Consider the following 27,024-nt stretch of genomic DNA (forward strand, 5'->3'; position numbering starts at 1 on the left):
CATGATTATCCCCCCTCCCTCCCTCACCCCCCTCCCTGCGGCCCTCTCCCCCCCTCCCTCCCCTCTCCCCCCTCCCTCCCTCTCCCCCCCCTCCCCTCTCCCCCCCTCCCTCCCTCTCCCCCCTCCCTCCCTCTCCCCCTCCTCTCCCTCCCCCCCCTCCCTCCTCCCCCCTCCCTCCCTCTCCCCCTCCCTCCCTCTCCCCCCTCCCCCCCTCTCCCCCCTCCCCTCCCCCTCCCTCCCTTCCCCCTCCCCCTCCCTCCCTTCCCCTCCCCCATCCCTCCCTTCCCCTCCCCCATCCCTCCCTTCCCCTCCCCCATCCCTCCCTTCCCCTCCCCCATCCCTCCCTTCCCCTCCCCCATCCCTCCCTTCCCCTCCCCCTCCCTCCCCTCCCTCCCCCATCCCTCCCTCCCCCATCCCTCCCTGCCCTCCCCCATCCCTCCCTGCCCTCCCCCATCCCTCCCTGCCCTCCCCCATCCCTCCCTCCCTCCCCATCCCTCCCTTCCCTCCCCCCCCCTTCCCTCCCTCCCCCCTTCCCTTGCCTCGCCTCCTGTGCCTGGCAATCCCACCTTTCCTCCCTCCCTCCCTCCCACTCCCTTCCCCTCCTGCTCTCTCCCTTTCCCTTCCCCCTTCCCCTCCCTCCCTCCCTCCTCCCTCCCTTCCTCTCCCTCCCTCCCTCCCTCCCTCCCTCCCTCCCTCCCTCCTCCCTCCCTCCCTCCCTCCCTCCCTCCCTCCCTCCCTCCCTCCCTCCCTCCCTCCCTCCCTCCCTCCCTCCCTCCCTCCCTCTCCTCCCTCCCTCTCCCTCCCCCCTCCCTTCCTCCCCCTCCCTTCCTCCCCCTCCCTTCCTCCCCCTCCCTTCCTCCCCCTCCCTTCCTCCCCCTCCCTTCCTCCCCCTCCCTTCCTCCCCCTCCCTTCCTCCCCCTCCCTTCCTCCCCCTCCCTTCCTCCCCTCCCTTCCTTCCCCTCCCTTCCTTCCCCTCCCTTCCTTCCCCTCCCTTCCTTCCCCTCCCTTCCTTCCCCTCCCTTCCTCCCCTCCCTTCCTTCCCCTCCCTTCCTTCCCCTCCCTTCCTTCCCCTCCCTTCCCTTCCCCTCCCTTCCTTCCCCTCCCTTCCTTCCCCTCCCTTCCTTCCCCTCCCTTCCTTCCCCTCCCTTCCTTCCCCTCCCTTCCTTCCCCCCTTCCTTCCCTCCCTTCCTTCCCCTCCTTCCCTCCCTTCCTTCCCCTCCATCCCTCCCTTCCTTCCCCTCCATCCCTCCTCCTTCCCCTCCTTCCCCTCCTTTCCCTCTCCCCCTGCCTTCCCCCGCCCCACCCAACAGTAGTAATTTCTGCTGTGATCCTCTGTTGCCAGCACATTCCATCATTGTAACACCTGCCTTCATAGTAGTGGAGTCTAATGCAGGGCTGCTACAGCCTTGGTTATGGGGTTCCAACTCCTACTTACTTTAAAAAGAAATTGGATCAGACTGGTATCATTTCAATAACAATACAAAATAAAACTAAATCGGTTAGCTCTGTACCAGTTAATAATGAGTGATCTGCTCCTACCTGAAATATAAACCTGGTAATCAGTTGTTAGATTTAGCCAAAATAAAAATACCTGGAAAAAACTCAGCAGGTCTGGCAGCATCTGCGGAGAGGGATACAGTTAACGTTTCGAGTCCGTATGGACTTTTCAACAGAACTGAGTCATACGGACTCAAAATGTTAACTGTTTTCCTCTCCGCAGATGCTGCCAGACCTGCTGAGTTTTTCCAGGTATTTTTATTTCTGTTTTGGATTTCCAGCATCCGCAGTTTTTTGCTTTTATTTTAGATTTAGCCAGATGACTAGAGGAGGACAGCAACACTAAAATGAATGCTGGGATGAAAATAAATAAATTGACATTTGGGGGAAATAATTCAGAGTTCTCGTTTCTGCCTAGCAAAGCTGAAGGTGAAACTATGGAAAACTAAGAGTTTATTTCTATAACTGAAAGAGAGGGAAGTGTTCAAACACTTCATTTCACTTGAGGCCATGTCAAAGCTGCTTATCAGTGAAAGGACAGGCTATGCTAAGGGTGAGAGACAGTGCCCTCAGCATCCCACAAAATGCTGGGGAGATACTGTGGAATGACCTGCTGTAATTACAGGTTGTTATTGTTCTTGCCAAGTGAAGTATGCTGTATTGCAGCCTACAAGAAGTCATCCTGTTAGATCTCAAGTCAAGTACAAATGTTTGACTTGTAATAAACTAACCTATTTTGTCATCTTTTGCGTGCAGTATGTTTATTGTTGAAGCAAATCAGTGCAGCTTATTATGGTTGTCTGGAACTCAACTTTCGTATGCTGAGATTAAGGGAAAAGATGACAGGCTGAAGTAATGCGATTAACTTTTTACTTCAAAGTTACTGTATTCTATTTCCACACTTCAGCCCAAATGAAGTTTTCTTTTGTTCTTCCAACTCCCTGATCAGAATTTAAGTTGTGCATACTCTTTTTTTTGCAATGCCTGTTGTGTTCAATCTGCTGATAGTTTAAATACAGTGAAGGCGCATGGAGGAGGAAAATTGGTTGCACAGGACCCTCACACAATTTCTAGCAGTCAGGTACTAAGAGACACTGATAGAGGTCTGGTAGCAGGTTCACCTGATCGTAGAGGAGGTGCATAGTGCCAGGAAGATGAGGAAGATAACAAAATAGGGAGGAGAAAGAAATCTTGTGTCAGTATCATTTTGGATATTGTTGGAAAATACAATTTTAAAGAATGACTTAATTTTTGTGCTCTACGTCTCAGATTTGTAGTTTATATGACTTTAGCAAATTTGTATTCGATCTGTTACCTCCAATAGGGGTGGGTGACTTGAAGCTACTGTCTTAATGTGGTTTGATGTTTAATGGTGTTTATTTGAGTATTAAATGTAAATGTTTTCACATCTTTTCTGTACCTTTCTGGTGGTATGTGCACATGTATGTGGGTTATTGGTGCATTTATGCAGGCTGTACTTTTTATTTTTAACCATCCATTTACTCCTGCAGATGTTAGCTCGGTATAAGGCAATATAAATTGTTTAACAGGGCAAACTAGAATACTAATTTTCACTTTTTGCTGCAGCTATTGGCCTCAGGCCTGGGTTCCATCCAAATGATACCTGTTAGTGCTATGGGGTTGTAATTTTAATTCTGCTCAGGAGAGTGCTCTGTACATAAGTGGTTAAGTGCATGTTCTCAGTAGGTTGAGTTGAAGTAAAAGTAATAGGTCCATATTTGCAACATTTTTATTTAATTCCAGGTAGATTTAAATAGCGCCCAGGATGTTGAAGGGACCTTCCTTTAACCTGGTTTGATACCACAATGGAGTTGTACTTGGATAGCTGAAGGGATTTAAATAGACTGAAATTGGACTGTTCCATTGTTTATACATGTTTTTGGTTTTGTTTTGGCTTGTTACCTTTTTAGGAAGTAAATTCTCCAGGGAGTTTTTCACTCAGTCTGGATTCAGTACAAGCCCCGATTATAGATTTAAATCCACTTTAAGTTGTGGTATAAATGTATATTTGAAACAACCTGATTGTTCTGCAGTGTTGAGACATTGACTAGTTTTTTTTCTTCTCCCAAAAATATACTTTATTCATAACAGTTTGTAAAATTATATTCTGTAATGGTTCAAATTGTACATCACGGAAAGTGCAAAACAGCTTGAGTTATTTCCATACGTCATGAGGCACTCTGAGCTGCCTCAATACAATTGCAATTACGCATGACATTTACAATATGCATTTCATGACAAAGATAATGCCTGAGACATTTTACACAGTTTCAAGCCTCTTGGTTAACTGTGGCAGGTGGACCTTAGGCAATGTCCTTTTGCCCAGTGAGCCTTTGCAGCAGCTGCTCAAAGCTTTAATGTGTCCCTCATCACGTGGTCCTGGACTTTGGAACGTGCTAGTCTGAAACACTCAGGTCGTGGATAACTCTCTGTACTGGAAGACCAATAAGTTTCAGGCAGACCAAAGAGCGTCTTTCACTGAGTTGGTGGTCCTCCAGCAGCGGTTGATGTTTGTCTCAGAGTGCGTTCCTGGGAATAGCCCATATAGCACAGAGGCCTCCATCATGAAGCTGCTCAGGGTGAACCTCGGTAAGTTCTGCTGCATTTCTTTCCAGACCTTCTTTGCAAAGATACGTTGCAGAAGGAGGTGGGCGATGGTCTGCTTTGAGGGCCATGTGCAGAGGGGTTGAGAGTTTGGGCGTGCAGGAAAAGATCTGATGCAGTGGGCCTGTCTCACCACCAGCCAAGCTACGTCTCGGCACTTGAAAGTTCTGGCAATGCAACATACTGACAAATAACTTTGAAAGCCTGTTCAGGGAACCATCCGATTAGTTTTTACTTTTCAAATGTAAGGTGCTTGGTAAATCATGACCTTTTGAGTCTGAGCATTCCCTGATGTATTTATACTCTTAAACCTGGTGGAAAAGGCAAATAACTGAAGCAACAACAGTCGCATACAATTGGGTGTTGAGCTGGAAAGTGTTGGTAGTTCCTTAAGTAGTTGGCCTTTCGTGGGATTAATTTAATCACGGTCCTTATAGTGAAAGACTGCATTCAAATCGGAGATAATTATGGATAAAATATGTACCTCAGGAGAATGAATGCATATAGTGTTTGTGTATCAAACATATATCCAAGGAGAATAAATGCTATCAACAAGTGTCCTTAAGCATCTGAAGGGATTCAAACAGTTAATGTAACCACACTTCTGCACTGTTTATATCTAATGTTTTGGCTTGTGTTACCTTTATGGAAGTCGACTAAAGGGAAAAGTTAATGAGTCGATGCAGCTGCTATTCATAAATGACATCAAATGAAACAATGTTGAATCAACAGTGGATATGGCATTGAATAAAAACATATTTTGAATGGAACAATGTGAAGCTACTCAGCAACACTGTTTCCTCTTCAGCCCCCCCAAAGTTAAACTTGTTTAGGAAATAAATTATTTCACACTCTGCACTGCCGGATTTGAGACAGAGGTAAAAGTTGGATCAGAAATGAAAATTTATGTCAGTCTGGAACGGCTGAGATGGGAGTTAGGTAAAGATTAACAACCAAGGCAGTGGAAACAGCATTGAAGTTGGATTAGTTGTAATCAGGCCTGGAACGCATTCTTCTTTTGGGTAGGGTGTGGATGTCGGTGGTGGGGTTTGTGCACCTAAATTCACTGAAAACAGAAAATGATTGGTGTGGACGTGATTCTCCCTTTGTGTAACAAAATGAAATGTCTGTTTATGAAGAATGTGCTTGTGATTTCATTACAAATCTCCCTCACTGTATTTGCCAGAGAAAACAAAATGGGCTATCGTTTTGAGGACTGGTGTAAAATGGTAGAAATTGAGCTGAAACTGTGCTTGATCTCGGTGTGTCTAGTTCTGGGCTTTTTGTGTGTTCTTTTTGAAATGACCTCCAATCTCTGCTGTGGGATTTTGCCCTGTAACTGAAATTAAACTCTGATTAAAAATGTAGAACATATGAAGGGTAGAGAATCTCTAAATAGGCCTGCAGCACAAGGGCGTGGGCATAAATTATATAGTCAACATTGTTTTCACTTAGTTAAGTCTTTTCATGAAATTTGTACTCTTGACGTACTCCATTAATCTTTTAACTGAGCTGCAGTAACACTTGTATGTTTGCATTTTACTTAGGGTCTGGGCATGTGCATGCATGTGTACCCGTATATTCCGGTAATGTGTCCAGGTTTCTCTCATGCTTTCCTTCTTTTCTCATTTGGTTATGACCCACTTTTTGGCAACCGATTTGCTCCTGGCATGATTCATCAGTTTTCTTTTCACCAGTTAGATGTGCTTCACGCAATAAGATTGTGACTGGGCTGTGATTATATGTTAACTGTGCCTTACCACACTGGTACATTCCAGTGGTGATTGCTCAGTCTTTTTGTCTTGTAACATTGGTACGATGCCTGCATTCCCCATTATCTACATGAATAACAAATCACCCTTAACCAACAAAGTTGTAGGCAACTTCTCCCAAGATTGTCAGTGTTGCTTGAGTAACTTTGCCTATTTGCTTGCTTTTGTGGGGAAGTAATGGTTTATATTTGGTATTTTCCGATGTTTGATTGAAAGAAACTCAGCAATTAGGAATCTTAAATGGAACTTCTAATATTCTGTCACCACACTTACCATAATATGGTTTTGATAATTCTCAGGAATCCTCCTCGCTTTTGAGTTCATTATTATACAGTTTGTATTTCTTATTTTGAAAAAGTGTGTATTTTTCAGGTAATTGGCAAATTGCCTTTTCATTTCTAGAATCGGAATCAGTATGAATTGATCAAGGGTCCTGTGTTGAAATTCTAGTGAACCATGGATCACCAGACAAAATTGCTTGGAACTAAATTAGCAATTTAGCTGAGATTACAATGCCCAGTATGGGAAATGTCATCATTCTGCAGCATTAGTGTCCTCTTTGAGTACAGAGTACAAGGTAGTTTTATTTTCTTACCTTGCTTTTCTGTACATGTCTGAGGAGTCATGGGTGTGGAAACTGAGGGAGTGCTGCATGCCCCAGCATTAAATTTTCTGCCTACACCAGTGCAAAAGTTCACCAAAGTAATTAAAAATGCATAATTTTCAAACTATGGTATTCCTCCTTTGGTTTGGTACGTACTGACTAGTGCAGTATACCTGTTACCCCAAGATATTTTCCTATTAAGGCTTGAAATATGTTTCACCCAGAGGAATACATTTCAATAAAAATCTGTTGTTTGAAGAATTTAGAGCCAGTGTCAATTTGTACTGTCCTTTTATGACATTCAAACTAATACAAAATATTGAGTTTTCTATTTTAGAGTGTATCCAATTTTGTCATGACCATAGTGAGTTGATGTGCTGATAATTTGCGAGTGAGATGCTGTTAAGCGCTATGATTTTGCATTTTTAACTTTGTTTTCCGCACATTTAATAGACTATGCAAATTATAAGCATGATTTTTGATGTTTATGTCTTGCATTTCAATTGAGACAATTTTAAAATGCATGCAGAAGTTTTGTGAGTAAACCTGCTGCAAAAGGAACCTTGTTTTATAAGTTAAATATATTCGCCATTCTCCTTTCATGCTTTCAATTATTTTAATTAAGCACGTTTTTATGAAGGAAAATGCATCCAGAGAAACACACAACTAAAAGCTCTAAGGGTTCATTTACAAGTCTTTGAGCTTGGAGTGCAGCAGTTTGCATTTATTGAATGTATTTGGATACAGTAAATGAGAGTGAAGGAAGGGCATTTTTAAAAAATCAATATGTGCCCTTTTACAGTGCTTGAAAAGGTAAACCGACACAGCCTGAAGACGCTTAAAAGACAAATTGTGTAAGAAATGCACTGAAATGAGTTAAATGCATACAGATGCTTTTTGGGTGTGTGCTGCCTTATTGAGTAAACAGTATGCTTCACAAAAACTTATCTGATCATTTGCAGGTTCTGGCCTGGTTTGAAGAAGGTGAAGAAACTGTAACTGCCTTTGTGGAGCCTTTCGTAATATTATTAATTCTAATAGCAAATGCTATCGTGGGTGTTTGGCAGGTAAGCTATTGTTTAAAAACCACTTTGTCATGGACATATTTAGGAATATTTAGCATTGCATTTTTTAATTTAACAAAATTTACTTAATGCAGTAAAGCCACTCAATTGCATTTCAAAAAAAATTATTTCATGGGATGTAGGTGCTGCTGCCATGGTGAGATTTGAACCCATGTCCCCAGAGCATTAGTCTGGGCCTCTGGATTACTAGTCCAGTGACATTACCACTACGCCGTGGTCTCCCCCTTATGAGTGTGTATGTATATAAAATCGGAGTGGGCCCACTTTTTTCATTCTTGCTCCTCCTGTTAAGATTGGTATGTCCATGTGCGTTGCCACCTTGGAAGGGGCAACCTGGGAGCCAAAATATCGCTAATATTGACCTGCCACTTTGAGGTCAAAAAACTGTTGTGCATGAAACAATCTTGTTTCTTTTTTTCCACTTTGAGGCTTTTTCATGATTGTTTTAACATATTTTGCTAACTTGATAAACTGGATTCCAAAATTGTACACATTTTGGACTCGGGTCCTTGCAGGAACTCTAACTTGAAGGGTAGGGAGCAGGACATAATATATAATTAGAGCTAGATCAGTTAGTGAATCAGGGAACACTTTTTTTTCACGGTACTAGCAGTCTTTCTCTCTCACAAAGGTAGTGGACAGTGGGGTCAGTTGGAATTTTGAAGGCTAAAGATTTTTTTTGCTGGTAAGGGTATCCAGGGATGTGGAGCACAGACGGGCAAATGGAGCTGATTTATGAATTAACCATGATCTGATTGAATGGCAAAGCAGGCTCAAGGGGGGGAGCTGAAAGGTGTACTACTGTTCCTGTGTTTCAGTTATGCGAGAGAGCGGAAGATACTTAATAGCGTTATGGAAAATAATATGGGACTAAGTGCTCAGTTACTAAGATGCTGGTTCCAGGTCTATTCAGCAGCAAGGTACAGTTGAACTATTGTATTTTGTGCTAAACCTGCATTCATCAAGTTCATGACTGAAGGACAGCAGGCAGCTCATTTTAAATTGGTAGTCGTCGACTGATTTTCCACAAGAAGGCTGGCTGCAGAGCAGAATTCTTTCTCCGGTTGCACTTTCAGTGCTATGTATTTAAGTACGAACAGAATTTTGGTCTTTTTTTTCATTCACCTCTTTAATCCTCCACTCCTAACTTTCGAACAGAGCAGCGTATTGCAGGGTGATACGAGATATTTTAGGAACAATTAGATTTCGTCCAGTCTGGTTTTGAGAATTTGCTTTTTTTTCTGGCATGGGGAGGATAGATTGAAAAACATGAAGAGAAATTTGTGTTGATTTCATTGGAATTGGTGAGTGTTTTAATCTTGCCTTTCTTTTTTAGTTCTGAGCTTATTAAATTATAACAGCAAAGCTCAGATACCTTAGCTCAGTACTCCCCAAACTATTTTCCAATCTGACTCAATTTTGTCACCTGAAAATTAAAGTGACCACAGACAGCAGCAGAAACAAAACAGCAATAAAGCAGAACATTCGGTATATAATTATTCAAGTTCGTATATTAAAGGTCAACATTGCATCATATTTAAATTGTGTTTTGAAGCACTTTGTAAAAATGTTGTTATTTTATGATCTCATGTAGGCTTCAGCCAAACTCTCTCTATTCCTTGGTGACAGAAGACTCAATGAAGCCCCTCTTTTTTTCCCCACCCTGCCGCAGCCCCTGCAGATGCATTGTAATCAGCCCTTCTCCCCGACCACATACATGGCCTCTTCCCAACAGTATACACACATGCATGCACACGAGTCCCTCTTCCCAACCCCCACCCACCCATCCATCGACTCATTCACTCAGCAGCCCTTCTTTCCAACTTTCCCCTCTCACATTCCATGGCATCCCGCAACTCCCTGATGCTCCAGCCCCTCTCCCCTCGCACCCCTTTTTGGTCTAGTTGCTGGTACCCGTGAAGCAGAATCACTAGCCTGGGGTAAGAAGCCAGTACAACAGCAGAGACAGGAGCAGAAACACAGTAAAGTTTGAAGCTGCCACTCACCTTCCTGGCTCAGCTGCGTGATCTCCTGGTTTTTCCCGCACTCGTTTGGTGACCGAGTTACACTTGCTGGCCTCTACCTGTGCTAATTCAGCTCACAAATGTCCTGGGCCCACTCAAGCTCGCCTCTAGGAGTGTTTTCTGGAGCCAGAGCGCACTTTGGGCTCACTGTCCGCTCTGTGCTGTTTGGAATTAATCCAGTGGGTCCAGGGTTGTCCCACTGGAGCCTCCGGACTGAGTCGTCTCCTCTCCACAGTCACCATTGCGGCCTCGGAAGAGGGAGCGCTCAGAACCCCAAATGTGACCTCTGTGACTCCATTGGGCGTCGAGACCCACGGTTTGGGAATCCTTGCTTTGGCTAATGTAAATGCTCCTTTTTGTAACTCATTATTTCCCTAATGTTGCATGCAAGCAAGCTTATTTTGCGCAAAAAAATTGCGTGTTCTGAACAAGGGATGATTAATGTGTTTACATTGACGTAAAGAATATATTGAAGGATTGCAAGCGTACAAAAAACTGATGGACAGGGAAAAAAAATGGCTGCTCCATTGAGCCTTTCCCATAGTCAAGTTGCAAAAAACACCTTGACCCCACAATTCTTCCAACTCACCAGCAGAATAGCCATGTTGTTTCCTGGGGGGAGTTGGGGGAGCACCCCAAGATGTTCAGAGAATAAAGACACCAGAAAATTTCTGTCCAAATCACCAAAGGTGATCAAAACAAGTTCCATGAGGTACATTAGCTAACATCCTACCTGCACTTGTCAGCCTCAACCATGAAATCATCCCTGAAATTTGCTTCAAAGGTCAATGACCCTCTGAAGTGAAAATTATTGCATCAACCTAGTTCTCTGCTTCTGTCTGCCTAAGATTAAAAAAAAGATAAACCAGGAAGTTATAGGTCAATTTGTTTTGCCTCAATTGCTGGTAAACGTTTAGAGTTCATAAATGTTCACCAATTTCAGGCCATGTTTTGAAGGGAGGGGCAGTTGAGATGAATTTGTGAATGATAGATTATGTTCGATTGAATTTTAACTATTAAGGAACCTGTGTGTCGTTGAGTAGAATGCAGTGAGAATGCATTTTCAGAAAACGTTATTGAGACTTCACAAAAATTGAAGCATATTGTGGCTTGGGGAATGCAGAAACCAAAACATGGTGCTAGATGGATATTTTTAGGATGGATGGGATGTAAGTAGTGATGTGTCTCAGACAAGAGTCCAATGATGAGGTTCGTTTTCCATTTGTATACAGGTTATTGGAGGGGGAAGTTTCACAAATGGACATTGAGATAGAGACTACAATTTTCTTTGAGGGAAATGGATGAAAAGGAAAATATAAGGGCTTTGGGGAAAAGGAAGAAAAATAAGATTAGACTAAATAGCTTTACAGAAGAACACCAGCGTGAAGCGAGTCGCAGCCCCTCTATACTGTAACTTTTATATCAATGGAAAAAGTGGATCCACAGCAATCAGCTGAGATCTTATCCTGCTGGTTCTCCAAATAAATTGGAACAATTATATCTCTGCATAGTTTTTTTTTTCTAAAGCTTGCTCTTGAAGGTTAAGAAGGGAATAACAGATCATCTACAAATAGAACAAGATGCTGCAGATTACTGAGTTTTGGGCGAGTTGCTAGGTTGGGATTTCCTCTTCTTGCCTTTTCTGTCTGCCTTCCTTTTATATGTGTTTGTTTTTGAAGGAGACCACACTTTTTTATTTGGTTGTGCTGGGTGAACTCTTTCTTCCACCCCCCCCACCACTCAAAGGTCAATATCAAAATCCTAAGTGAAGCCTCTGGAGCGTCCTTGTAGCGCTTTCTTTGACCATCATGACAGCACACCTGAGACTCAAGTTGTAGAACCTCCTGAGCACAGATAAGCCTTAGCAGTCACCTACTTACCCACTGGAACCCTACCAAATACCCCCGATGATGAACATGGTCATCTTTGCCTCAAAGGACGAATAAGAAGAAATTGGATTACTTGAATATTATATGGTGGTGAACCAGCCAGGCACAGTACTAAAACAAATTGATGTGCACCATCTTGGATAACAAATAATTGACATCCTTTCACGAGAATTGGAAGGGTTCAATTTAACCTTTCAAATTACTTACAATTTAAATTAATTGTTTAGTGGGTTGATGGGAAGCCATGGCTCAGCGTTGAACACTCAGATTTGCTTTGAGAATAGGTAATGAGCTGTATTTGAAATGGTTTATTTTTCTTCTAAAGATTATTGACAAAAGAATAAATTTACTGTTAGCAATGATCCATTGAATTTTGATTGGCACTGACATTACCACTGTTACTAGCCATAGAGCCATGTTAGGGTATTCTTTCACAGGATTTGTCATGTGACCCCACGAGCTAGGAGAATAAATCTAATTATCATAAACCAGGTTTTTGACTCAGATTTAAGTAGATGATTTTGATGAACAGAAAACATGCAAATTCACTGGCGCTTTGCTTCAAGTGGTTTTCAGTTGGTTGCTATGGTTTGCTGTTGCATTAAAATGATTACTTAATTATGAAATGTGGAAATTGAGCTCACAAATCCAAGTGTTTAACTGTTGCACCACTCTAACCTATTTTTATTACTAAATTAATAGGAACAGGAGTAGGCCATTTGTCCCTTCTGTCTTTAGATTTTGAAACCACCTGACTTTTTTGTGTAGCAATATTTCAGGTGTTCTGTGTTGATTTTGAGGCATTGAATTTGAACCACTCAAGTAATTGCGTAGACTCATTTTGAGATGTACTTTGTGCTTATGATGAAGCCACGTACTAAAATATAATGTTACCAAGCCTGGCAAAGTGTCTAATAAGATACTACAGAAATTAAAAATATTTGTAGTCTCTTAGTATTTGGTATAGCAGGACAGTACTGTAACAATTAAGACTGTGCCATCAATTGCATCTCTGCTTTGAGATAGAGGGCCAGAAAAAGGGAACCCATTCTTTCAGTTCAAAGAATCACCCATTTTAGTTCAGTTCACATCACCTTATTGTGCATGTTTGAGGAGTCTTATTTGTATTCACAGCAAGGCAGTCGTGATGTCCTTTTGACTGACCTTATTGTTTTATTAGCAGGGTTGGCGAGGGAGAAGGTTTGATGACGTGCTCTGACTAGCAAACTTTCATTCACAGCGGTTTGTGAATAGTTTTCTAAAGGCACCTAATGATTACTTTTCAAAGAAAAAATTTTGGAAAATATAAAAACATATCAGTGTTGCTCCAATTAACTTGACTGGCACTGATTCCGCTTCACAGTTAAATCCTTTCTATCGTGGAAGATTAGCTAGGCAATGCCAAATGCAGAGCATGTACACATGGCTCTCTGCTCTCCCTTGCCTCCCCTCTCTCTCACTGCCCCCCCCCACCCCCACCCCTTTGTGCTTCTCTCTCTCTCTCTCTCTCTCTCCCCCCCTCTCCCCCTCTCCCCCTCTCTCTCTCTCTCTCTCTCTCTCTCTCTCTCTCTCTCTCTCTCTCTCTCTCTCTCTCTCTTCCCCCCCCCCTCCCACTCCCCTTTTCTGCTTCTGCTTTGTTCCGTCACTTTTTTGCAGCCGTCTCTCAGCTGAAGCTTGGCATAATAGATACCACTTAACGTGTTGTTGATCAGGCGGAAGTGTGAAATGTCATGTAACTTTCAAAAGGTTTGCATATAGAAAACCTTTTCAAGTATCTGCTTGGTCGGAAGAGATAAAAGGCTATTTGGAAACTCTCCCTTGTGCATAATTAGCTTACAGCAAAGGCTTGGTGACCATAAACTGTCTTGCCTACTTCCTTTTTTAAACCCCCTTGTTCATTACATATGGGCACTTTCAGTGAGTGGAATTGCTGGCCTTTTTCTCTTTGTTGCTCTCCCCAAGTCTGGATGCTCAGGCTACTTTGTAGTGCTTTTCTTTAACCTTTGCCACTCCTTGCATCTAGGTTGAGAATGAACTAGACAAAGAAAATAAACCTTCCTGGTGTAAATGACTCAGTACTGCATCAACGAAGCAATTACTCAATTAGGCAGCCACTTCAAATTTTGTCTGTAATTATTTGATGACACCAGAAATTTCATGGGACAAAAGGTTTGGCAATTGGAAGTACCATTGCAATCCAACCACTTTTTAGAAGTATACTGCAACTAGAATCCACATTTTAATGCATTTAATAAAGTTACATTTCAGATGTCTTTCAAGATGCCCCAAAGCATTTTACAGCCACTAAAGTACTTTTGCAATGTTATCATTGTTGTAATGTAGGAAAAGTGGCAGTCAATTTGTGCACAGCAATGTCCCACAAGCAGCAGTGTTATGATGACAAGATAGTGTAAAGGGATCAATATTGGGCATCATTTGAGGGATAAATAGTATAACAGGGATAACGCGTGTGCCCTTTACGCCCAGAGGGCAGAAGAGGCCTCTGTTTAATGTCTGATCCAGAAGACTGATGAAAAATATTAAGAATAAACAAAGTTATTAAACTTCAGTGCAGTCAGCGTGAAACTAAGCCTACTGTATGAAGCTGGTTGTTGTACAAAGCAGCGAATCATGAAAGTTAATATTTTACAAATTAGGAATTTTTCTAATCTGTTCCTACAGTTTTAGTACCAATGCTTCAGCAGTCTTCAGTAGTCCTGAGAAGTAACATGTATTTGAGCCCTATTTTGATTGGAAGTTAAACTTTGCCAGAAATTATTTTTAGGTTCAGCAGGATGTCATTTATACCTCTTGGCTATTCCATACTCATGAATTCTTCATCGTCTTCAGTTGTGATGATGGACGCTGCCAATGATGTGTTTTGAGAAATGGACTTCTGTGTTTATTTTTGTTGGCACAGTCCACATGGTAGAACTCTAAACATTGGCCCCAAATCTCACTGGCTGCCTTCTGCAGAGAAAAGCTGTGTTCGAAGTATCGGTACAGCATGTGCTGAAAATCTGTTGTGGGCAAGTTTTCTAAACTTTTCTCCCCCCTACCTGCCATTTCAGGAAAGGAATGCAGAAAATGCCATTGAAGCCCTTAAAGAATATGAGCCTGAAATGGGGAAGGTTTATCGACAAGACAGAAAGAGTGTACAGAGGATCAAGGCCAGAGAGATTGTCCCTGGAGACATAGTAGAAGTGGCAGGTAAGTGTAATTCAGTATATTAGTGCAAATGCTGATGCTTGGTTTAGTTAAAACTTTATAAAATACATACATCAGATAAGAGCCACTTGTACCCAAACCACATATATTGACGTGTGTTTACGCAAACAGATCAATATCAACCCTGCTGTATTTGGGTATTAGCAAGTCTTGATTTGTGTCTACAGGTGTACGCCTAAATCAATGTAAGTCTGTAACAGTGTTTCCAGTCTTGCTATGTGCTGATGTGGTTTTGCGCAACAGTTTTCATAACTCATAAGAAAGGAGGCAGAGTAAGTTGTGTCAGTAACAGCAAGAAATTACAAAAGGACATGGACAGTCTAAGTGAATGGACACAGTTGTGACAGTTGGGGTTCAGTGTGGAGAAGGGTGTTATCCACTGTGGATCTGATGAAAATCAAAATATTTTCTCACTGGAAAGGGTTGAGAAGCTTGGTACTTACTTGATAAGCTTTCCTTCTGTAGTCTTCCACCAGGGAATTTTCACGAGATGCACAATGAGTGCAGTTGACGTTCACATTAGTTAAAAATGTTCAACAGATTACTGTTAAATGAATCCTTAGAGAGGGCATGGAGATTAAGGTTTGTAAAAGATTATTCCAGTCCTTAATTGACCTAGGAAAAAGGAGTTAGGAAAGGAAGCGCGTTTGGGTGTATGCTCTTGTAGCAGTTGGTTATGAGCTCTTTGATCTCAGCCACTTTTGGGCTGAATGTACTACTTAGAAATATTTAATTATTCATTCAAAATTTTATAGAAGCGTGTCAACCTATGGGCTTTTCTTCAGTTCTGGAGTCTGCCGGCCTAACAACGTGACTAGCTGGGAGACACTAGAATCTCACAAGTAATTATTTTTAACAAAATGAGCTGCCCAGTGTTGAACTTTCTCAAGCAGGATAATATTTTTAGCATTATATGGGTCCCAGGCGGCTACGCCATACTTATAAGTGTGGTCTAACCAATGTTTGGTACAGCATTTCCTTTACTGTACTTGAAGAGTGATGGAAGTTCTGTTTCATGAACCCAAGCATTTTGGATATGTTGGAGGTTGTGTATTGACTTTGTACATTCCACTTTAAATTATTTTGGCTATGGGTTCCAAAGTGACAGCATACTTAGCTGTGGAAGAGTGAAAAGGTTTGGGTGTCAATGTGTGCAAATTGCTGAAAGCTAGTGCATAGGTGTGAAAATCATAAATAACTGCTAATGGAATATAAAATGAGGAAGCGATGCTTCAGTTGTACAGAGCCTTGGCCGGACCCATCTCGGATACTCTTGATTGTGAAGACTGGACATCGGGGAAGATATATAGGCTTTGAGCAGCATAGGTTCACCAGAATGATACTGGGGTTTAAAGGATTAAATTATGATGATGCATAAACACGATTTTGTAGTCCCTCCAGTTTAAAGATTGACCTCTAATAGAAATCTTTAGAATGTTTAAGGGATTCAATAGGGCAGGCACTTGATGAGGATTCCAGAATAAGGGGGCAAAATCTTAAAATTAAAGCTTGGCCAATTTAGGAAAGAAGTCAGGAAACACATTTTCACACAAAGGTTAGTGGAAACCTTCAACTTCCTTTCTTTCCAGAAGAGTGTGGACGCTGGCCCACTTGAAATTAAGACAGAGGTGAATAGATTTTTGTTAGCTATGGTGTATTAAGGGACATGGAACAATGGTAGATAGAGTTGTGCGTGTGTGTCTTTTAAATATAGGCTAGTGTGGAAAAGAGAAGCTGTGCTGATGATTTTGAGAATATTTAATTGCACCTAATGGAAATTTTTCCCCACTGGGGATTCAGTTTTCATTTGTCCTTTATCATTTATCCTTTGCTGCGATAGAACTGTGCAAGTACTTTGCTTGGTTAGAGGACATTAGGTTATTGGTGTTCAGTATTGCGTATGTGATGAGAATAATATGTAGTTAGTAATTGAAATGTGATGGTGAGTGGGAGGGGAAGGGAAGAGGGAAAAAAGATACCAAGCTTGAGATTTGAAGGATAATCATGAGCATGAAAATAAATGACTACTTAAATTAGTTAATTAGTTGCATTTGTTTTATTCTCTTTTCTGCGCCCCATATTATATCTTACATTTTTCAAAATTGATCCGAGCTATAATCCCTGAACTACATAAATCAAAGAATGACTTGGCACACAATTATTGAGTTATTTTGAAGAACTGGAAATTTAAACTCTTACCTGGTATCTCAAGTCATTGTCAGCTTGAGAAGGAGCAGCCTGTGTTGCTGGCATGAATGCTAATGCAGCAGTAGAAAAATATAATCAAAAGAATTGTAACTTTTAGAATAGGAATATCAATTACTCTAAGTGATCACAAATTCAGAGTAGATATAAATTTAAGTACCTGTCTTTGTGAAGTACTTGAAGAATGTTGAATTGATATTGATAAGCTTCATCTTTAAGGATTTAGATGAATTGAGTCTAACCTGCATTTCCTAGTTACTTCAACCTCTTTAAGTATATTGCCCCTTGGATTCCCCTTCCCCATTTTCTCTTCTTTTAGTCTTTCCAAGCTGCCTTTTTGCGAGGGAGAGACTCTCCCTCTGCTTGGTGCTTCCTATAGTGGTGGTGCTAGCATTGAAGGCTGGGATGAATTAAGCATCAAACTTTCCTCGCTCCACTTTGTGCCGTTAATGACAAGTAAAACAGGATAAAAAGCAGGAGGCAAACAAAAGTGACAAGCACCAGAGAAACACAAAAAAGCTCAATAAGAGTATGGACCCAAGGAGACCAACTACCTGTCTGCTCCCTAACCTGCACTTCTAGATAGCGAGCTGTGTAGCTTTTTTTTTCTACTTGAATTTGACTTTCTGGGAATTATCCAAGTGAACGGCGGTTATGTTTAATAGAGATGGCTGGGTCAAATGTAACCAGACTGCATTATTTTCCAAGTTTATAGCACCACTTGTTAAGATTTTTGTTTCACGTCAGCGTTTGAAGCTTTTGACTCCTGGTCCGGTAACAGTGTGTTTAGGCTTGTTTGAACCATTCATTGGTCAGTTATCCTGAGTGAAAGTTTGGCATATCATCTGGAGTTAGACCTTGCCCTTTTCCCCTTTGCAACCATTGAATTTTCTTTCAAAGTTGCAGAGGTGAAGCTGTTATATTCCCTCCTTTTCTGTCCTCCATCTTACCCCATCTGATGGATTTGTGGGAATTGAGTGAAGATTGATGAGCTTATAATTTAAAATCAGCTTCTGTTTTGAGGCACTGTTCAGATGTCAAAGCTTTGTTGAGCAAGCAAGTAGATTTATATTGCACGTATTCCATTTTGATGTGTTTTTCTTGTGTCCCTCAAGTGATTGATTTGATTAAAGTTTCTACCCACACGATGTCAGTACAAGTATAACAAAAAGATAAAAGAACTTCAGTCAAGTGTACTTGTTTACCCCGGTGTATAAATACACAAGATAATGTAAAATATAGCAACTTGCAATTATATAATGTCTTTAACCTAATGAAACGTCGGAAGTTGTTTCACAGGACTGTAATCAAACAAAATTTGACACCAAGCCAGGTAAGATGTTTGGACAACTGACCAAAAATTTGGCAAGGAGGTAAATTTTGCAGGGCATCTTAGAGAAGAGGTGCAGAGTTTTGGTGATGGAATTCCAGATAGTATTGTTTCCGCCTGACAGGGCCGTTGGTCTATTTAGCCTGCTCTTTCAAATTCCTCATCTGTCTCCTGGCCTTGATTCTGTACCTAATGTTTCCTTTCCTAATAAGTGAATTCATTTCTTTTAAAAAAGAAAACTGCCCTGACATTTTGTCCACAAACTCCAATGGTAATCTGTTCTGTACTTCTATCTCCCCATTACTAAAAATCAAAATTGCCTAAACTTCCCAGTATTTTTTGGCACTCTTGACTGTACATTGTAGCCCCCACACCCCACCCCTCCCCAACCCTGTCATTTTTTTGTTATTCAACACAGGATGTGGGCGTCGATAACTAGGCCAGCATTTATTGCCCATCCCTAATTGCTCTTGAGAAGGTGGTGGTGAGCTTCCCTGTTGAACCGCTGCAGTCATTGCAACTGACTGAACTTTTCTGGATCCAACTTTTTAGTCGTCTTTCAGGTTTATTTTCTTTAGTGAGTGAAATCCTGCCGTGGATGGTTTTTCGTCAGTGCCAAGCCCTCTAAACTCATTAATTTACTTGCATTGGGTTCCGCAAATAATTCTGTATCTATCCTGTAATAGAGGCCTCACCCAAGTCAAGTCAAGACTGAAGCAGTCCATGTCCAAATGCAGCAAGACCTGGGCAATATCCAGACTTGGGCTGACAAGTATCAAGTAACATTCGCACCACACAAGTGTCAGGCAACGACCATCTCCATCAGAGAATCTAACTATCGCCCCTTGATATTGAATGGCATTACCATCACTGAATCCCCCACTACCAACACCCTGGGGCTTACCATTGACCAGAAACTGAACAAGACTAGCCATATAAATACTGTGGCTACAAGAGTAGGTCAGAGGCTAGGAATGATGCGACGAGTAACTCACCTCCTGACTCCCCAAAGCCTGTCCATTATCTACAAGGCACAAATCAGGGGTGTGATGGAATACTCCCCACCTGCCTGGATGAGTGCAGCTCTCACAACAATCGAGAAGCTCAATGCCATCCAGGACAAAGCAGCCAGCTTGATTGGCACCACATCCACAAACATTCACTCCCTCCACCACAGACACACAGTAGTAGCAGTGTGTGCCATCTACAGGATGCACTGCAGGAATTCACCAAGGCTCCTTCAACACACCTTCCAAACTCACGACCACTACCATCTAGAAGGACAGAGGCAGCAGATACATGGGAACACCACCACCTGGAAGTTCCCCTTCAAGTCACTCACCATCCTGACTTGGAAATATATCGCCGTTCTTTCACTGTCGCTGGGTCAAACTCCCTTCCAAACAGCACTGTGCTGCGGTTACAGAAGGCAGCTTACCATCATTTCAAGGGCAATTAGAGATGGCAATAAATGCTGGCTCAGCCAGTACAGCCCACATCCCAGGAATGAATTAAAAAAAGCACAACTTGAAAAATCTTGAAAGTCAAATGCTATTTTTGCTTTATTCGTTAAAACCACAGTTTGGTGTTCATAGTTAATGACCTATGCAGTTTTTAAAAAAAAAAATTCAATATTCTATCCTGGTCTGTTGTCTTAAGCATTGCCATGTAATATGTAGTGCACATTCTGGCGGCTTCTACCCAATCTGACTTAAAACAATCAGTGCTGAACTCCGTTTGCAACCTCGGCTCTGCCCGTTGACTTAGTTGGTCCAGATCCCTTTTGTATTAATGCCACAAACAGCATTCCTCATGACTGCAGTCCACGAGAACACTCATCAGGTACAATTTTCATCAAATCTTTTCAAATTCCTTGTATGGTAATAGTAGAGTCGTCTGAGTGCTTATTTAAGCTCAAACAGCTGTTTCCCTTTTATACATGCTGAAAAAAAAATCCCTCTATAAACAAACATTGCTCTGGCAACTGAACTGCCATCAATAAAGCAACCCAAACTGGTCAATTAAAATTATCTTTTTAATTCATTTATGGGATGTGGGCATCGCTGGTTAGGTAGCACTTATTGCCCATCCCTAATTGCCCTTGAGAAGGTGATGAGCTTGAACTGCTGTAGTCCGTGTGGTGTGGGTACATATGTTAGGGAGGGAGATCCAGGATTTTGACCCAGCGACAGTGAAGGAACGGTGAGGTATTTCCAAGTCAGGATGGTGATTGGCTTGGAGGGGAACTTCCAGTTGGTGGTGTTCCCATGTGTCTGCTGCTCTTGTCCTTCTAGGTGGTAGTAGTCATAGATTTGGAAAGTGCTGCCTAAGAAGCCTTGGTGAGTTCCAACAGTGCATCTTGTAGATGGCACTCGCTGCTGCCACTGTGCATTGGTGATGGAAGGAGTGAATGTTTGTGCATGGGGTGCCAATCAAGCAGGTTGCTATGTCCTGAATGGTGTCAAGCTTCTTGTGTTGTCAGGCAAGTGGAGAGTGTTCCATCACTCTCCTGACTTGTGCCCTGTAGATGGTGGACAGGCTTTGGGGAGCGGGGAGGTTGAGTTACTCGCCGCAGGATTCCTAGCCTCTGACCTGCTCTTGTAGCTGCCCAGTTCAGTTTCTGGTCAATGGTAACCCCCAGGATGTTGATATTGAAGGCTTAAGCGATGGTAATGCCATTGAATGTCATGGGGCAATGGTTAGATTCTCTCTTGTTGGGGATGGTCATTGTCTGGCACTTGTGTGATGCAAATGTTACTTGCCACTTGGCAGCCCAAGCCTGGATATTGTCCAGGTCTTGCTGAATTTGGACATGGGCTGCTTCAGTACTTGAGGATTTTAGAATGGTGCTGACTATTGTGCAATCATTGGTGAACATCCCCATTTCTGACTTTATGATGGAAGGAACGTCATTGATGAGGCAGCTGAAGATGGTTGGGTCTGAGACACTACCCTGAGGAATCCCTACAGATGTAACCAATTTTTAAAATAATTTTGTACTTTGCCCCTGCTATGATAAGGACGTTACTATATTATCTCAATTTGGAATAAATCTACCACATCTTTTTTAACTTGTATTTAATAGCTTATTCTAAACTGTTAATATGCCTGTATTTGTGTTTGTGCCTTGGGCAGACTATAAAGAAAACTGTGAGCCCATTGATGCTGTATTTGTCTGGTGGATTACCTTGGCCTTTGGGCTGACGGTCAAAAAAAAATAGTTTTTATTAAAAAAATAGTTAGGTCCCTCGTGTTTGATATGCTTCTGTGTCCTTATGGTAGAACTGACTTCACAACATTATAAAGACTTACTTTATTTATAAACTGTACAAGAATAATGTGCACTTAAAAGTTTTTCCATTATTAGCACTTATATAAGTGGAAGATCCTGTTTGGAAGGAAGGCAGAACGGATCCTGCTCTTAAATTTAAATGTATGTATATATCACCACCGCCCCCCACCCCCATGTAATTATGCACTCTTGCTTTGTCTTGGGAAATATCCTTCATTCCTTTCTCCTGACCTAAATGGCAGATTTAACGTGTGAATCATACAATATTATTTTTCCTGTTCTTTCATGGGATGTGGGCATTGCTGGCAAGGCCACTATTTTGTTGCCCATCCCTAATTGCCCTTAAGGAGGTGGTGGTGAGCTGCTACCTTGAACTGGTGCAGGTACACCCATTGTAACGAGGTGTCAGCTGTGGCTCAGTTCATAGCACCCTCGCCTTTGAATCAGAAGGTTGTGGGTTCATGTCCCACCCCTGGAAACCAAGAACTGTGAATGTACTCAAAAGAGTTACATGTGATCTGTTGATAACTCGAAAGAGTTACACCCATTGTGCTGCTAGGAAGGGAGCTGCAGGATTTTGATCCAGTGACAGTGAAGGAATGGCAATATATTTCCAAGTCAGGTTGGCGAGTGGCTTGGATGGGAACTTCCAGGTGGTGGTGTTCCCACACATCTGCTGCCTTTGTCCTTCTAGGTGGTAGAGGTCATAGGATTGGAAGGTCTTGTTGAAAGAGCCTTGGTGTGTTGCTGCAGCGCATCTTGTAGATGATACACACTGCTGCCACTGTGTGCCGGTCAGGGAGGGGGTGAATGTTGAAGGTGGATGGGGTGCCAATCAAGTGGGCTGCTTTGTCCTGGATGGTTTTGAGCTTCTTGATTGTTGTTGGAGCTGCACTCACCCAGGCAAGTGAAGAGTATTCCATCACACTACTGACTTGTGCCTTGTAAATCGTGGACAGGCTCTGGGGAATCAGGAGGTGAGTTTCTTGTAGCAGAATTCCCAGCCTCTGACCTGCTCTTGTAGCCACAGTATTTATATGGCTAGCCCAGTTCAGCTCCTGGTCAATGATAGCCCCCAGGATGTTGATAGTGGGGGATTCAATGATGGTAATGCCATTGACTGTCAAGGGGAGATGGTTGTATTCTCTCTTGTTGGGGATGGTCATTGACTGGCATTTGTGTGCCATGAATGTTACTTGCCATTTATCAGCCCAAACCTGAATGTTGTCCAGGTCTTGCTGCAAATGGGCACAGACTGCTTCAGTTTCTGAGGAATCATGGATGGTGCTGAACATTGTGCAATCATCAGTGAACACCCCCACTTCTGACCTTATGATGGAGGGTAGGTCATTGATGAAGCAGCTGAAGACCCTACCCTGAGGAACTCTTGCAGTGATGTCTGGGGCTAAGATGGTTGACCTCCTACAACCCAACCATCTTCCTTTGTGCTGGATATGACTTCAACCAGCGAGAGAGTTTTCCCCCAATTCCCATTGACTTCAGTTTTGCTAGGGTTCTTTGATGCTACGCTTGGTCAGATGCTGCCTTGATGTCAAGGGCAGTCACTCTTACCTCACCTCTGGAGTTCAGCTCTTTAGTCCATGTTTGGATCAAGGGGTGAGAAGCTGAGTGACCCTGGCAGAACCCAAATTAAGCATCAGTGAGCAGGTTATTGCTGTGTAGTATCTGCTTGGTAGTACTGCTGATGACCCTTTCCATCACTTTGCTGATAATTGAGAGTAGCCTGATCGGGCAGTGATTGGCGAGGTTGGATTTCTCCTGCTTTTTATGGACAGGACATACCTGGGTATTTTCCACATTGCCAGGTACATGTCACTGTTGCAAATGGCTCGGGCTGCCCCCCACCCCCCGCAGGATGTTGATGGTGGGAGATTCAGAAATGCTAATACCATTGAGTATACACACAAAAGGAGGCCATTTAGCCTAGTGAGCACCAGCTCCTTTGAAGAACAATCCAGTTAGTTCTGCTCCCCTGTTCTTTCCCAATATCCCTGCATTTTTATCCAAGTATTTATCAGCATTTCTTTTGAAAGCTACTGTTAAATTTAGGGCAGTGAATTCTAAATCCTAACCATTTGTTGCATTGCAAAAGAGATTTTCATTTTATTTTTGCCTTTTCATGACTTTAATAATGATGTAGGAAAAGGTTTTGAGTATTTTCTGCTGAATTGTAAGGCTTGTAAAATTCCTGTTCCTGCGCTCTGAGTGGGTTAGGTTGTTTCTAGTCGACACGTATTTTGGTTTTTGGTATTTTCCAGCAGTAGGAACGTTTTGTGTCAGATGTTTCTGATCCTGAATGACATAATTAACTATTTTTGCTACCTCTGATATTGAACAACTTCCAAAGCTTTGAAGCTTATTCCAAGAGCTCAATATGGGCATTTTGCCCAACAGTGGTTCACCTCCCAGATTCTGACAAGTGCAGTATGCTTGAAACGTTTACTGATGTGCACATAAGAGAGAGTCTTGTTGCTCAGAGAAATAAAGTTTCAAGGATTTACTGGCTGAATAATGTACTTCACCCAACTTGGGTATTTGGAGAGAGGGCATTATATGTTTTGCATGATCTTGGGGCCACTTCCATATTTTTCAAAATTTGCTATCTTAATCTGTCGAGCTCTGAAGTTGACTGATACTTTGTGAGATGCTGGTACAAGCATCTGGACGACTAACCAACATGAAAGTGGAATTATCAACTCATGAGCACAGAATCACAGAACTGTTAGGGTGCAGAAGGAGGCCATTCAGTCCACCGTGTCTGGACTGGCTCTCCAAATGAGCATATGACTTAGTGTCATTCTCCTGCTTTTTCCCCATACCCTTGCACATTGTTTCCATTCAAGTAATAATCTATTGCCCTCTTGAATGCCTCAAATGAACCTGCCTCCGCCACACTTCCAGGCAGTGCATTCCAGACTCGAACCACTCGCTGTGTGCAAAGGTTTTTTCTCACATCACATTTGCTTCTTTTGCAAATCACTTTAAATTTGTGCCCTCTCATTCTCGACCCCTTGACGAGCGGGAACAGTTTCTCCCTATCTACTCTATCCAGCCCCCTCGTGATTTTGAACACCTCTATCAAATCTCCTCTTAGCCTTCTCTCCAAGGAGAAGAGTCCCAACTTCTTCAACCTATCTCAATAACTCAAGTTTCTCATCCCTGGAACCATTCTTGTAAACCTCTTCTGCACTCTCTCTAATGTGATCACATCCTTCTTATAGTGTGGCGCCCAGAACTGTACACAATACTCCAGCTGAGGTCTAACTAGTACAAAAGCCCAGCATAACCTTCCTGCTCCTGTACTCTTATGCCCCTATTAATAAAGCCCAGGATACTGTATGCTTTATTAACTGCTCTCTCCACCTGTCCTGCCACCTTCAATGATCTATGCACATATACACTCAGGTCTTTCTGCTCCTGCACATCTTTAAGAATTGTACCCCTTATTTTATATTGTCTCTCCATGTCTTTCCTACCAAAATGAATCAACTCTCACTTCTCTGCATTGAACTTTATCTGCCACCCATCTGCCCATTCCACCAACCTGCCCATGTCCTTCTGAAGTTCTACACTGTCCTCCTCTCAGTTTACAATGCTTCCAAGTTTTGTATCATCCGCAAACTTTGAAATTGCCCCCTGCACACCAAGATCAAGATCATTAATATATATCAGGAAAAGCATGGATCCCAATACCGACCCCTGGGGAACTCCGCTACAAACCTTCCTCCAACCTGAAAAATATCCATTGACCTTTACCCTCTATTTCCTATTACTCAGCCAATTTTATATTCAGATCCTGGTAACATTTCCGCATTAGAGCCATTCAAGAATATGATCCCCTGGGCCTTCCCAGCGGAGCTTTGGTCAACATCTGGAATTTATTATCTTCCTCTTCATCGCAGCAGATCATCCCTCAAGGACCCATGTATCTGGAAACTTCTGAGTGTATTAGCTTCAAGTCTGTGAAGATGCTTGTTGCAACTTTTTGGATCTGAAACCTGATTTTAAATTGTGCTGTGGCAGTTTGGTCCAGAAGGTTGGGGCATCAGTATCTCTGTTTGCAATAGATTTCGGCATCTCACTACATAGCCCTCGTCGGCTTCTGTCCTCCATGTGTTCTGACACAACTGCCCTTGGCCCAATGCTCGTTTAAATCAAGAATGGCTTCAATTCTCCGGTATTGATCCCTGTTCTTCAAAACTACTGTTTACTTCGCTGTCTGAAAAGTTGATGCTTGATCCATCTGCTCTTTACAATTACAACCACTTCCTGCACCTCCTTTTCCCCTAGCTCTTGATTGTTATTGCCACATGGCTTTGCACTGGCCTTTCCCATTATTCCTTATTTTGAATCTCTTTGATCCGGTTAGAGATCTCGCTCCTTCCCTTTTGAGTGCAACCCCCACCGGGCACCATGCGGGGAAAAGAAAATCAAGTGTAGTGTAAAATGTGCTGTTTTGGAGAACCATGCAAGATGAAAGAGACCCCGCCCACCAATAAACTGCTGCCACATGCCACAAAGATGTTCAACTTGGTTCATAGATCATACCAAAACAAGGCATCAATATCCAGCAGCAGTTCCTCTGAAACCGACTGTAGCGATTCTATTAAATCGAGACCCTGTCAATGGCAGGACATTTAACTTAACTGCCTTAGCCAAAGCCTTCCATCTCCCAAGCACTTTCATTCCTTCCTGCTGTTTTGGTGTTTATCATGGATTTCTTGTGCTGACGACGACTGCTTTCACCTTGCCATGCAGAGTTTGATGCACCAGATGGCAACGTAGAACCAGCTTCACTTTATTGTGACCATGTGAGGGACTGAAGACCAATTTGGCTGGTTCATAGGGCAGGAATTTGGGTTTGGGTTTGGGACCCTGATGATGGACAAATGGGGGTCGTGGCCCTGCACGGTGTGGGCAAACAGTCACCTGGCAGTGATTTTTCCTGAATTAGCCAATTAGAAGGTGAGCTCCTCGTCTAAGGATGGAAGGCGGGCTCTCAAAACTGGAGGGCCAGTTGAAGGAGTAACAGGACTTAGCAGTTCAGGTGAGAGCAAGACAGAGGGTGCCCCCGCTCCACCTTCCTAAACTTTTTAATTAAAATAATGAGCAGCAACACTGCCAAAGGGCGACCTGTGGCTGAGGCTCTGCTCAGGCAGGTGGGGAGGGCCTCAAAGCCTACTTGGAATGCTGCCCCCTCCCTGTGGTCTGCCACCAGGAGGCCTCCTCCAGGCAGCGCACCTCGTCCACGATGCTCTGGGGGAATCCACAGCCTGACTGGAAAGCCCCAGTTAACCTCTGGCAATAGGCTTTAATTGAGTTTTAACTCTACTTAATTGACTACCTGCCACTTGTGGACAGGTTGCCCTTTTGACCCCCATCCTGCTTCCAGGAAGATGGTGCCAGGAAACTGGCACGCTGTCCGGCCCAAGTGAATTTTTGCACCTGCCAA

At 42.7% G+C, this 27,024-nt stretch overlaps 1 protein-coding gene across 3 annotated transcripts in view; it reads left to right on the forward strand.

Moving 5' to 3' along the window:
• LOC144687721 (sarcoplasmic/endoplasmic reticulum calcium ATPase 2) overlaps nt 1-27,024 on the forward strand; it is a 94,086-nt gene that overhangs the window by 7,478 nt on the left and 59,584 nt on the right. For all 3 annotated transcript variants that reach the window (XM_078554161.1, XM_078554162.1, XM_078554163.1), the window contains 2 exons: nt 7,461-7,565; nt 14,568-14,706. In XM_078554161.1, coding sequence (XP_078410287.1) covers nt 7,461-7,565; nt 14,568-14,706 — 244 coding nt within the window. The remainder of the gene's footprint in view (nt 1-7,460; nt 7,566-14,567; nt 14,707-27,024) is intronic.

Source organism: Cetorhinus maximus, chromosome 12 (assembly GCF_964194155.1).
Source record: "Cetorhinus maximus chromosome 12, sCetMax3.hap1.1, whole genome shotgun sequence".
Lineage (NCBI taxonomy): Eukaryota > Metazoa > Chordata > Chondrichthyes > Lamniformes > Cetorhinidae > Cetorhinus > Cetorhinus maximus.